Here is a 13,400-nt window from a genome sequence, read left to right as displayed (position 1 = left end):
CTTATATGTAACTGCCCATCGAACCGCAGCCTTTGGTAGATCTTTCCTCATTCGTTCCTCTTCCCTATGGAATTCTATTCCCTCCTTTATTCGTAGTTCTAACACCCTTTCAATCTTGATATCTCGTTTCTTCGACTAGCTTTTGTCCACCCAATTCCGGAAGAATAACAATTGAAAGTTTCAAAAAAGCTTTATATATTTTGTCTTAAATATTCGTTTATAATTGTAAATATGTATACTAGCAGAAATTATATTTCTTTTCATTTATTACTTTTTAGTTTAATTGTATTTGATTTCTTATCATTTTTTTTTCTTTTTCTTAAGTTGAACAAAAGAAGGTCTTTATATCACTGTGGTTAGATCACGGTTATTGTCCTGGATGGATGTTCTCCAGGAGTTAGATCGACAAAAGGACGTACGTCCACCAGCCTTGTCCTCTTGTAGGATGAACCGAAGTAGTGTCCACCCGCCGTGGCTAAAATGATGACGACTGAGGCCAGGATGCTGGCAACTATATTGAAGTTCACTACAATAAGAGTGAGGAGACAATAGAGACGATACGTAACACTGAGAGGTTAAGAAGTCATCTCTCTATTTGGAGTATAAAAAACAACTGAGAGCGGATTTGTGTTGTTTTTTATATATTTTTTTTCGGGCAAGACTGCCATTGGAGTCCTATACTGCCTAACCGTGGTTGGGGTCAAAGTTCTTCATTTTGTGGGACCGCCACTCAAAGAAAAAAGTCAACGTCCCAGGCCGGATTCGAACCGGCACCGCCAATAGACATCAAAATTGGTAAGACTGTGTCTTAACCACTGAGCTATGGGGGGCCCAGTTTTTTATATTATCTTTTCCATAATCTATTACCGATCATATGTTGGTCGCAACAACAACAATAAGTTATTTATAATAATAAATTATTTATCCGTAATAGAATCTATTTTAAGGCCTCTGGTTTGGATCTCGCGGAACAATACCAGATAGAACAAGGAGCTTCTTAGAAGGCCTAGGTGTTAGCATCAGGGATATTGTGATCTTAGCAGAAAATATTATTTTGGACTCCTTGGGGTTCATACACCATCAATACACCATGAGAATTAGCTCGGAGATTATTCATTGTTTTATTTATTTGTTTTAATATGCGGACCTGTCGATTTGTGTGTTTTGTCTTACTTATTCATTAAATTCTTTTATTTTATTAGTATTATTATTTTTATTATTTTTATATATATTTTTTTATAACTTATTTATCCATTCAAGTGTTTCTTGTAGCCGGTTTTTTATTATATTTTCCTTTGAATCTATGTGTCAGTCGTATTCTCGTAAAATGTATCTATTTGTTTGTTTTTGGTAAACTGATCTACTGCTGTGACTATGAATGATGGTCTGATCTCACATTGCCGTCTAATAGTGAATTTGTTTAGCGGGTCACTGAAGAAGATCTGGGAGGGTGAATTCCGGAGAGCGAATTTGTTGATCGGGAGAGTTAAAAAAATTATGAAATGGTGAAATTGGAGGAGCAGAAATGAGAAAGAAAAATAAGAATGAATTGAAACATTTGTATTTGGTGTATAGACCGAAATAGATTGTAAAAGGAAACTGTAGGGAAAAAAATTGTTTTCTTTATATCTTATTATACCACGTATGTGTAATTTATATATGCTCGATTACGGATTGATAAGTATGCTGTGTGAAATAGCAACCTAATGTATTTAGGCAGCATAGATAAATAAAGTATTTCTCTCTCTCTAACTTATCCACTGATGACGAGCGCATCCTGAGATAAAACATAGAGATTTTTTTTTTCTTTTTCGAAATTCATTGTTTGGCTGTAATTCACTAACGAGTTTTCACACTATATAGTGTTAATATAAGACCGTTTCCACTAAAAATTCACGATACAGTAAAATACAGAGCTCAGTTTAGGTGCAGCAGGAAGCGGTGAGGAGAAAAATGATAATATTGTGAATACGCAATTGTTCTCATAATATGTGAAAATGATAAAAAAAAAACACACTTTTTACGTATTGTGCTAATAATGCAACTAAAACTAGTTAAATAAACAAGAATTCTCTATCATTCAGCGCAATCGTCTTGGTACAGAAGCAACTGCACTTAGCGCCTGTCTGGTATTTTATGTTTAATTCATTTTATTATTTTTTAATATTATTTGTGAGGATTTTCTCTTGGAATTTTGAAATATTAAACTGCCCTATGATAAAATTTATATATAATATACTTTTTATATTGAAATATTTACTTTTATATATAGGTAAGTTCCTATTAATGAAATATATTACGGTATTCATGTTGTGTTAAATGTAAAATGTTTCACCATGTTAAATGTTATAAGTGTAGGATTGTGAGCGGCCCTATTTAAAGTCGTATTAAATGCATAAGAGCTCCTAGTGGATTTTTGAGCAACTTTTTTTATAACCTTTCCTTCCAAAACTTCATGGCTAAAGTGGAAGTTGTGTGAAAGTTCGACTACTTAGTGCCTTGCTGACTCTTCTAGCTTGTGAGGAAGAGAATCAAGATGAGCTAATTGACAACTGTCATTACATTATTATTGTTGTCATATATTGCTTTATTAGTTATAAAATTATCCAAAACAATTTTTTTTTTTTTTTTATACCGGCCAAGAAGCACCGCGGCCTCAGATGTCCTATTGTACGCCGTCCCTCCTCTGCTTAAAACAGGCCAATTGCCTTTGCAAATCTGGACACTGTATAAGGATCCACTGTTTCGCAAAGTTTGGGATCCAAGATACGATCCTTACCAAAGATGAGGAATCGTGTTCTTGCCACTGCATCACATTTGCAAATGATGTGGTAAGCAGTCTCTCCTCCTTCCTGCAGATAGGGGACTCTATCAGTCTCATTTTATAGAGATGCTTGTTTAGCTGACAGTGTCCCGTGTATAGTCCTGTCACCCATCTTAAGATACTCCTATCCATATTAAGAAGGCAGTTGCTTCTTTTCGGGCAGGGTCCTTTGAGGAACATTTTTGATTGTTCCATCCCTCTGGTATTTCTCCAGAGTAACCCGGCCTTGCTCTCAGCAATCTTTTTGATATACTTCTTCGTATGGCTGAGACTAATTCCACATATGGGGTCAGGTGTGAGAGGAACATACTCCTTTCCTTGCTAGGCAGTCTGCTCTCTCATTTCCTTTAATGCCTTTATGTCCAGGCACCCATTCCACCCACACCTTGTTGGCCAAGGAGAGAGAGTTCAAGTTAGCCTTACACTCCTCCACCAATTTGGAGCGGGTTGCGTAGTTATCCAGCGCATAGATGGCCGCCTGACTATCCGTGTAGATCGTGATTTTAATAAAGGAGGGCATGAGGGAAAGGCTCCTCATGCCCACCTTTATTAAAACCTGGCCACAGACATTTATTGCAAACACCTCAGCCTGAAACACTGGTGTGCTTTTCTAAAGAGATGGATGTGCCTTGATTAGGTTTATCCATCCTCCATATCCCTGCTCCGGATCCTTGTTCCATTAGGGATCCGTCTGTGTAGCAGTTTATCCCATTACACGGCTTGTGTGGGGTTGAGCCATCAACCCTTACACTGTAGTAAGTGTTCTTATATTTCTTCTCTTGATGATCCGAATGCATAGGCAGGATCCCGTCTTCATTGATCCTCCTGAACAGTCTACCATGTCCCTCATAGTTAAGGAATGGTAGTTCGTTCCTAGTTTCATAAGCCTATATGCAGAGCTAAGGGCTCTGCTAAGCTTCAATCTCTGTGTGTAGAGGTTCTATATCTATATGTTCAACAGAATCTCCATTGCTGCAGAAGGAGTGGTGCTTATGGCTCCCGTTATCATAAGACACGCCAGTCTCTGAAGTTTTTCAAGCCAAGTTTGGGATTTCCTGGTCGTAGGATTGTGCCACCATACAATGGTAGCATATAATCCAAAACAATACAAACACAAACTAACCTTGAATTTTTTTGAAATTTCATATTTTTACATGTGTATGATCCAAAACAATACTAACACAAACTACGAGCATACATATGTAAAAATATGTACATATATATAAAAAATTGAAATTCCAAAAATGTTCAAGATCTGAGTACAAATAACGAAGTTATGCAAAATATTATCTCTGTTTGTATGTAGTCTTCCTAGCTCAAAAACGAAAAGTCTTAGATCTTAACCCATTAACTTTGTATATCTTAATAATCTCCTGGATTGTAGGAATATCTTCGCCACAATACTTGGAACGTCTCGTTCAGACTACGATGATTTATTTTGTCTTAGTGATACGCCAAGGAAACTTCTCATAGACGATTCCTTTAGCTGTGCCTCCAAGGTCTGTGGTTCGCCTGGGTTCTAAACCGTTTCATATGAAATGGTTTATCGCCCACAAATAGTTTAACATGCTCCTACCATCGTAAATTACTTTTAGAAGTTAGGAAACGCTAGTACTGGTTTCTTCTGTAACTGATTTTTGTTTTCGAATATTTTGCCCAATATTATCATTTGTATCCAGCTACACTTTCTTAGCAAGGTATTGCGTCATATCAGGGACGAAACTACGATGGTAGTTTAATCCCTTTAACGACCTCCTGATTCCTTTTATCTCGTTCGGCACCACCATCCTGGCCTCTATCTTCTGCACAAGTAGTCAAATCCCTCCTGAGTTTTAGTATGCTGCATAAAATATACCCGTTTTTGTCCCAACAATGTTTTAATTTTTAATAGTTTTAGTTTGAACTCATGCATTCTCTTAAATACGCTCTGAAGGAACTTACATGGTCCGTAACCGATTTACTGTATACCAGGATTTCATACATTCAGATTCATATTTCCGATATTTCTTCCAGTTTTCACCTGGCGCACCATTCTTTCGAACCACCCACAACGGACTACGTAAGGTGTTGATTCCTTGCCTCCTTGAATTTTCGAATTCCTCTTTATTTGTTTCCGGAGCGTATCAGCATTCTTTAACATATATTACTTTGTTACGTTCCACTTTAGTGTATCTCATGTATCTTCCTTCTTATCCAGTCCTATAGAGTGCACGTCAGAACGTCACGGGATTTAGCCTATTAGAAATTCTTTTTGGGATTTAGAAGCTACGCCGGGACTAACGCGGTAAATTGTCAGAAGAGGATGGATTCGGCGGTAATGGGTTGGTCTTACAAAAGTTGTGGACATAAACTCAGGGTCAGAATTCGAAGGGGAAAGAACTACATGATATAAATGTCCGAGATCTGTTACGAAAAATAAAAATTGGAACGATGGTATATAAGTAGCCGCAGAGGGAAAGAACTGCAGAGGGAAACAGCTGCAGAGGTATGAGGGCCCATTCAGAGTAATTGCCATTAACGAACATAATATTGTTACAATAGAAAATGTCAAAGAATCCAGAAAGAGGAGAACTGTCCATAATGAACAATATAGAGTTTCTTATAACGCTACCACTAGATTAGAATACACGAGATGTAGTTATTTTATTTGTTTTTAGTTTGTTTGTGACTTTTGTAAATATAAATTTGAAATTTTTTTGTAAATATAATCTTTTTCATGTTACTGCACAAATTATACTTTTATTTTTAAGTTTAATTTATGTAAATAGCCTTTAGCTACACTTGGCAACCCTTTTTTATAGTTTTATTGAGATATGTATATGTAATACAGTTTACAAGGACTGTACGTGAATTGTTTACTTTCACCCCACTTTGCAGGGCTTCACCAGGACTCTCCTGGAGAAAGAGTGCCATGGAATTTTTATAGGAAAATGTACAAAACTATGCATTGCTATACAATGCAGCTGCAGGAAAAGCGTAGATTGCAGTAATGTGCACCATTAGCTAATCAAACCTATGCAAGGTCATAGAAATAAGATTATACAAACAAAGCGTGGGAAGAATACTTTATTAACTCTACGCACAAAAAATATCCAGTAAAAAATTCCAAGGATATTTGGTTCTTTGCAGTGTTTGAGGGTAGTTTGACACAAATAACGGCGTGCGTTATTCAGCAGAAGAAGAAGTCCTGGGTCGAGTTCATCGTAGAGGAGTCGGAGAAGAATACCTTGGGTATCCCGTACAGGATAACGCTGGGCAAAGTGAAGCCAATACAAATGATGGTTACCATCAAAGTTGGAGGGGCCCAGGAAACACCCTGAAAGAAACGGCGATGATGTATATTGACTATACATACCTCAGGGATGATCCGTCCAAGGAGAGTGCAGAGGAGAGTATGGTGAGACGCACCACGTCGTACCCCCTAGGTACAGTGAGACTTATGGGACCTACGTCTTACCGTGGACAGATCTTTTGTAATGGATTGGCATTTCAGACCGTTTGTCTAATAAATGTTATAATAGTCGGAATCCAAGTGCAATTTCCAGTCTTTTGGGTCTTGTGTGAGGATTCCAGGCAAGTCATTTGTCCAGATGTAGTTAAAGGTAGCAGATCAGTTCGACAGGAGTAACACCAACATTATTAAAGGAGACTGTAGGGAAGTCGGTAGGTTTAAAGGTTTAAGGCGGTACGAAGGGTAAAAGTGATGTGATGGGGTTTATTTTAATCCTCCATTTACGACATTATTCTTCGAGGGCTGCGATCAAAGGGTTATTATTAAGAGCGTGCAAACATGTGTCATCGGCATATGCGGTGAGGATAGTGTTAGGATTGGTTGGAATGTCAGCTGTATAGACGGTGTAGAGGATGGGACCAAGGATATTACCTTGAGGAATACCAGCAGATTGAAAATAGAGCGATGAATAGGAACCATTGTTGTTTACTTGGAATAATCTATTGATGAGAAAGGAATGGATGACGAGAAAGCAAAATTAAAGTAATTATCAATAGTTAAAATGATACCTGATCACCAAAAGCCACCGGAACACTCAACCTTCTTCTACCAATTCTTACCGTCCTATCTCTCAATTACCACTCATGGGCAAAATCCCCGGAAAACTCATTTTAAAACACCTATACCCCATCCTGGATTCCGATCATATAATCCTTGATCACCAGTTTAGATTCTGAACATCCTGCACCACTATCCAGCGATTTCGTCGAGTGGTGGACGTTGTCTGCTCTTCTTTGGAGCGCGGAAGTCTTTTTCGATATTGAGCAGGCTTTTGATTGAGTATGGCACCCAGAAATGCTTTAGAAACTGTGTAAATTCCTACCTCCTGCATAATTTCCTATCATCCGTTCCTTTCTCAATAATAGATTATTCAAAGTAAACCAAAATGGTTCCAATTCATCTTTCTTCTCTCAATATACTGGTATTCCTCATGGAAGTACCTTCGGTGCAATCCTCTATATATTCTATACAACTGACATCCCAACCAATCCTAACACTATCCTTTAATCGTTTTATTCGCATCCCAATCTCTCTAATCCCATATCACAACCCTCGAAGAATGGTGCCGAAATTGAAGGGTAAAAATAAACCCCCAACAAATAAAATAAAATCCCAACGAATCCTATCAAATCACTTTTACTCTTAGTCGTAAGCCTACCGACTGCCTTACAGTATCCTGTAATAATGTTCCTCTTACGAAACTAAGTTTTGAGGCTCCACTAAACGTTCGAATTCCTCTCGTATCCAATCCTTACAATCAAAAATCCTCAATGTTCCTTACATTGTCACAAATAAAATCATACATAAAAACCTTAATGTTCCCTATGTAACTGATCTAGCCCGAACCAGATGTCATTCCTTCCATTATAAAGTTCTTAACCACCCAAACCCACAATTTTTTAACCTTTTTTTCCTCTTGCATTCCTAACTATCTTTCAAGGCTCCTGAAAAGAAGATGGCCACGAGACCTTCTAGTGTGAAAACATTTGTAGAGTGCCACCAATGTGTAGTTTCTGTACATGCCTGTATCATACTACATCAAATTTACCAATGTATTATTATGAAAAGTCGTAAATGTCAGTAAAGACATAACAAAAAAAAAGAAAAGAAATTTTAATGCTCTGTTTGGCCAGTACTGTTGTGTTAATCTTTTAATAACTGTTGTGTTAATTTTTTTTTTTTTTTTTTTTTTTTCCGAACCCTCTAAAATTCCGAACCCTCTAAAACAGAAATAAAATGTGAGTTAGTAGTGCATTACTGTGTAGAAAGAAAAAGTAATTCGTGTTGTGTCTTACCTTTTACTACCTTTGGTATTTAAAGGTTACCTGTTATATTAACCTTAATAAAGAGAACCTACAACAAGCTGTAACTGAATGGAAAGCTGAGCTGGCAAGAAAGGGAATGATCATCAATGTCAGGAAAAGTAAAATAATGTATATAGGCCGGGAACAGGAAAACATTGAAATACTTTGCAAAGGTGAGTCAATAGAAATGGTGGACGAGAAAATTTACCTAGGAACAGTGATTAGCAGGAATGGAAAGGTAGACCAAGAGATATCCAATAGGATAAAGAAGGAAAACGCAATATACTGCTGCCTATTCAACACAGTTATAGGGAAGGAGGAGGTTGAGAGGAATGCTAAAGTAAATATCTTCAAGGCTATATACTTACCTACCCTCCTTTACGGAAGTGAAAGCTGGGTACCAATTGATAAGCATCTAAGCACAGTCACTGCCATAGAAATGAGATACCTACGGAGAGTGGCAGCCCGATCTAGGAGGAATCGCATACGAAATGAGAGGACAAGAAAGGACGTTAGAACTGTCTCCGTAAAGGATACAATTGAAAAGAGACAACTCAGATGGTTTGGACATCTCTGTTGGATGAGTGAAAACAGGGATCCAAAAAAATATTTTGAGGCTAGTCCAACAGGAAAACGCCCAAGAGGGAGACCCAGAATGCAATGGAAGGACTACATCTCCAGAGTGGGAGAGAAAAGATGAATAAACTGGGATGCTATGAGGGTTCTGGCTCGGGATCGAGGGGTTTGATTTGATTGGTGGTGCCTCCACGCTGAAAGGCACTAGGGAGGAAGAGGAAGAGGAAGAAGAAGAAGAAGAAGAAGAAGAAGAAGAAGAAGAATACCCGATGATGGAGCAATGGCCCAAAACCTTCATACAGGATATTCTGCCTAGGTCAAAACATTTATATCTATGAACCTAATGCTTTTAATGTTGTTCATAGATATAAATGTTTTGACCTGGGCAGAATATCCTGTATGAAGGTTTTGGAATGGTTAAATGATATGTTTCATAGTGAATTAAGGTAAGGTAAATTATAAATAATAATGTTAAATATTTGAATTGGTTGTAGGATCATACATATAATGAACAAATTTTTTGTAGTAGATTGTCCCTGAACATGGCCGAATTGGCCGAAACGTTGGACGTGTAAAAGAAATAAATGTTTTGAGACTATAATTTGGATAGTGTTTTGAATTATTTAGTAAAAAATTGCCAGTCTCAAGAAAGAATTTTAAGATTATAAACTAACAATTTATTTTTTGTTAACTGTCTCAACTTGTAAGTTTATCCAAATTTCTTTCAGAAATGGTGACCCTCTGTGACGTAATGAGCTGGCAATATCTCGTTCCTCTGATCATCGTGGCCTTAATATGCTCACCACTGATTCCCAATAACAAATTACGATACTACACGTGTTACATTGGTTTTGGAACAGTTATGTTACTCACGGCCATGTTTTTTTTACCATTGGGTATCATACGGCCAAGGAACCTTCACAATTTGACGTAAGTTTTTTAATTTAATTTGCATGTTATCTGTAATTGTCACCTGAACTGAGAGCCCCCGTGTAAGTCTTCCCTCCTCCCAGGAGCTCTGGGAAAATTATTTTTGAGTAAGAAAGGTTTGAGGAAAACGAAGAAGACAAAATAAATTAAAGAAAAGCAAATCAACATAAATAATTAGTCAAATTATTAAACTGAAGATTTCAATTAGCAAAAATAAGATTACCGAAGAGGTTAGCTTAATAAATCAACTTATTTGTTAATCATTCAAATTTTAATGACTGAAAATGCACGTACTTTATGCACTGCCATACCATTCATCTGATTGTAACGGGGGTATTGCTAAATGTAAAGGATTTTCCAGAGAAGATTATATGCTGGCCCGGATTTTTATTTTTCGGTAAAATAAAAAAAATAATTAGAAAATGGTTGGGGTTGCGGTCAGCAAAAGGAATATAGATAAACGCTTTCATTTTCTCCCGGATTGCACTATTATCAAATTCCCTCCCTGCATCCGATGAAATCCTGTCGGGAATGCCGTAGAACTGAAACCATTGTCTCAACGCTCCTACTACTGTCTCTGCTGATTTTTCCTTAACGAGATGGGACTTTACTAAAGAGGTCCATGACCGTTATTCATTTATAACCCTTCCAGGAGAAGGTGTCCATTTGAAGGTCTGCAAGGGGCGTGTCAGCCGTGGGCGTTTTTTCCTGTATCACTTTTGATGGGTGGCGGTCATATTTTATAAGTACCTGCAACCTCCTGTATAGTTTTCTTCATATCCCACCAAACGTTTCTACGTTTCAGGGCTTGCATCGTCTCGTTTACTCCTCTGTGATTCGTCTTCCCCTGATGGTACGCCAACGTCACTTCTTTCTGCTGTTCCGTATTGTATCAACCATCCTCAAGCAACGCACGAACACGCGGTCTACCCCTAATTTTTCCGATCGCCAGAATCTTTTAGTCTTTTCCCAGATGACCGCATTGCCCACATAAATATGGTAAGTCCGCCCGGCCTTAGACGCATCTTTTAGTGCTCGACAAATGAGGTCTTCCTTGGCTCCCGGCTGAGTCCATATGGTGTTTATCGTACTGCGTCCGTAGTTGCTGTAATCTACTTTCATCAGTCCGGACGTACTCGTCTTTCAGATGATTTGCCTTGGCTTGTCGTTGATTATTTCGTCGACTTCGTCCATTTCCACAGGTCTCTCCCCGGTTGAACTATCGTCTTCCGATGACGGGCCTCCTTCGTCTTGCTCCTGACCATCCCTAATTTTTCTCTTCACCTGGCGTCCACTCTCGCAGGTACTGTCTCACATCCCCGGAGGGCTCCCCCGATCTTCCTCGATGGCATTTACCATAAGCGCTCGAGATAGCCATTCAGCCACTACGTTTTCTTTTCCCGGTTTGTACACTATCTCGATATTGTATTGATTGTGGAGCTCTTTCCAACGGGCAACCCTCGCAGAGGACTCCTTGAATTTATCTACCCAACGGAGGGAGCGGTGGTCGGTCTGTACCCTGAATTTACTCCCAAATAAATAAGTTTGGAAATGATCTACGGCCCACACTATCCCCAACAATTCCCTCTCCAGCGTGCTATATCTCATTTCGGCATCCGTAAGGCGTTTGCTTGCATACGCAGCTGGGCGCTCTGCTCCTTCCCTCTCCTGAAATAACACCGCCCCAAGTGCGTACTCGCTAGCATCTGTCGTAATAGTAAATTACCGTTCGAAGTTATGAAATGCATGGACGGGTTCCTTCTGCAGTTGTTCCATACACTTGCGGATATTATTATCCATGGCAGGAGTCACGATCATTCGGCTTCCTTTCTTTAGGAGGTTATTAATGGGTACTGAAAATTCTGCCATTTCTGGCACAAATCTCCCTTAACATCCCTTGGCACTGTCATCTTTTGGATCGCCTTCTGTGGATCAGGCTTGATTCCCTGTCCTGAGATCACATGTCCAAAAAGTTAATAAAAAGTTGCTCCCGACCTAGCACCGACTTTTTCTGTGACAGTTTCAACCCAAATTGTCGAATCCTTTGAAAGACATTTTCCAGATGCCTTATATGCTCCTCTTCGGACTTGCTAAACACGAGAAGGTCGTCCATGTAGACCTGACACATGGATTCATCTAAGCCTCGTAAAAATTAGTCCATCAGGCGTTGGAACGTGATTGGTGGGTTTTACAACCCGAACGGCATACGGGTGAATTTATAATGTAGTTCACTCTCAAACGAGAAGGCCGTTTTGTGTGATCCCATAGGTTGCGTTTGGTTCCCATTGCGATTTGGTGATATCCAGCTTTGAGGTCAAGGGTGTTGAATATGATTGCTCCTCCTAATCTGTCTAGGATGTCCTCTAATATTGGGATCGGATATTTTTCGTCTACCGTATTCTCATTAAGTTTTCTATTATCTATTACGACTTTCCCCTGGTAGAATCTTCTTCTTTACAGTCCACAAAGGGCTATAATATGGCGAAATACTATCCACTATTATGCCTTAAGACTCTCCAGTTCTTCCCGAATGTGTTGTCGGAGTGCCTGAGGATATTTTCTTTCTTTCACGTACGTAACCATGTCTCGCTTTAATGGGATTTCATGGACTGTCTTACCCGTCTTTCCTGCTTGAAGAATATATTCGTATTGCTCCGCTATTAACTCCCTCCAGTTACCCGTCTTGTTAACCACCCCTACTCGCGGTGTTCCTCCCCTCACAAGTCGTTGATAACTGAATTTTTTCCATCTCAACCGAATATCCCATCGGTTTCCCGTATTCCTTATCTGCGGGCGGGTATACGTAACTCTATTCCACCTCCATTCCTCAACCTCCATCCTGGTATCTTCTTCCCGGGCGCTTGCATCTATCATATCCTGGGCACATTTTATAAATGTGCGCTCACGTGGCAGTCCTTCTTGCTTGTTGGTTTCCTTTGCCAGCTGTACCTTCAGTATCACATCCAGGAAGTTCGTCTTCCATTGCACCACCTCCGCGCTCTGTGTCTCTCTCATCTTCTCTATGAATAAATTGAAATGGGCAAGTAACGGTGCCGCATACTGTCCCTTCGACTGACCCTGCTCTCACACGGAACTTATAGAAAAAGTCCTCCTCCGGAGTCCATCTTCCCCCTCCGTAAGCCCCTCTCGCTTAATTCTACAAATTAATGCCACCTTCAGCGAAATAGCATCATTTCTATCAAGCAGGTCCTCCGATACTTTAGCCTCCATTCTTCCTATGATACGATCGCCTCCATTGAGGAAGTGGTTAAGTTCGCCGATCTCACCTAAGAACGTTCTAGGTCTGAGATAGTCTTCCTTAGATCTTGCGACGTGGCTGTCCTCACCTTTAGCTTAGCCAACATATTGGCATGCGCCTGAGACAACGTGGTCTCTGGTAGGGGGGACATTACCGGAGGTGTTGCAGGAGCCGTAGGACCCGCTTGATTAGGCGGCGGGAAGTTCTTAACCGGCTTTCTTAACCGTGATTGCTCGTCGTTAACCATGATGAAACTGCGTAAGTCACGATAGAAGAAAGAAAAATAATTTTTCGTTTTCTTTAAAACAGAAAGAAATTAAAAAAAAAAGTTACCAGCGGACCCGGCTTTCGGCACCACTTATGTGGAGTCGGGTAAAGATAATAAAAAAAAAAGAAGGAAAAAGGGGCTCTGAAATATATTACTAACTTTCTGGAATAACACTGCTTTATTTCTCCTTTTAATCCTTCTTATATACATTTTACGTGTTAGTTTAT

At 39.3% G+C, this 13,400-nt stretch overlaps 1 protein-coding gene across 1 annotated transcript in view; it reads left to right on the top strand.

The window, feature by feature from the left end:
- The first annotated feature begins 2,090 nt into the window (after positions 1-2,090).
- The window catches only part of LOC136795612 (1-acyl-sn-glycerol-3-phosphate acyltransferase alpha-like), a 31,982-nt gene continuing 20,672 nt past the window's right edge, over positions 2,091-13,400 (top strand). Inside the window, exons 1-2 of the mRNA XM_067046756.1 lie at positions 2,091-2,129; positions 9,445-9,646. Coding sequence (XP_066902857.1) covers positions 9,447-9,646 — 200 coding nt within the window. The 5' untranslated portion in view covers positions 2,091-2,129; positions 9,445-9,446. The remainder of the gene's footprint in view (positions 2,130-9,444; positions 9,647-13,400) is intronic.

The sequence above is a fragment of the Halyomorpha halys genome, unplaced genomic scaffold, assembly GCF_000696795.3.
Source record: "Halyomorpha halys isolate HHAL.00 unplaced genomic scaffold, Hhal_1.1 Scaffold506.1, whole genome shotgun sequence".
Lineage (NCBI taxonomy): Eukaryota > Metazoa > Arthropoda > Insecta > Hemiptera > Pentatomidae > Halyomorpha > Halyomorpha halys.
Note: the sequence above shows the minus strand (reverse complement) of the source record. Positions and strands in the feature narration are given on the sequence as shown.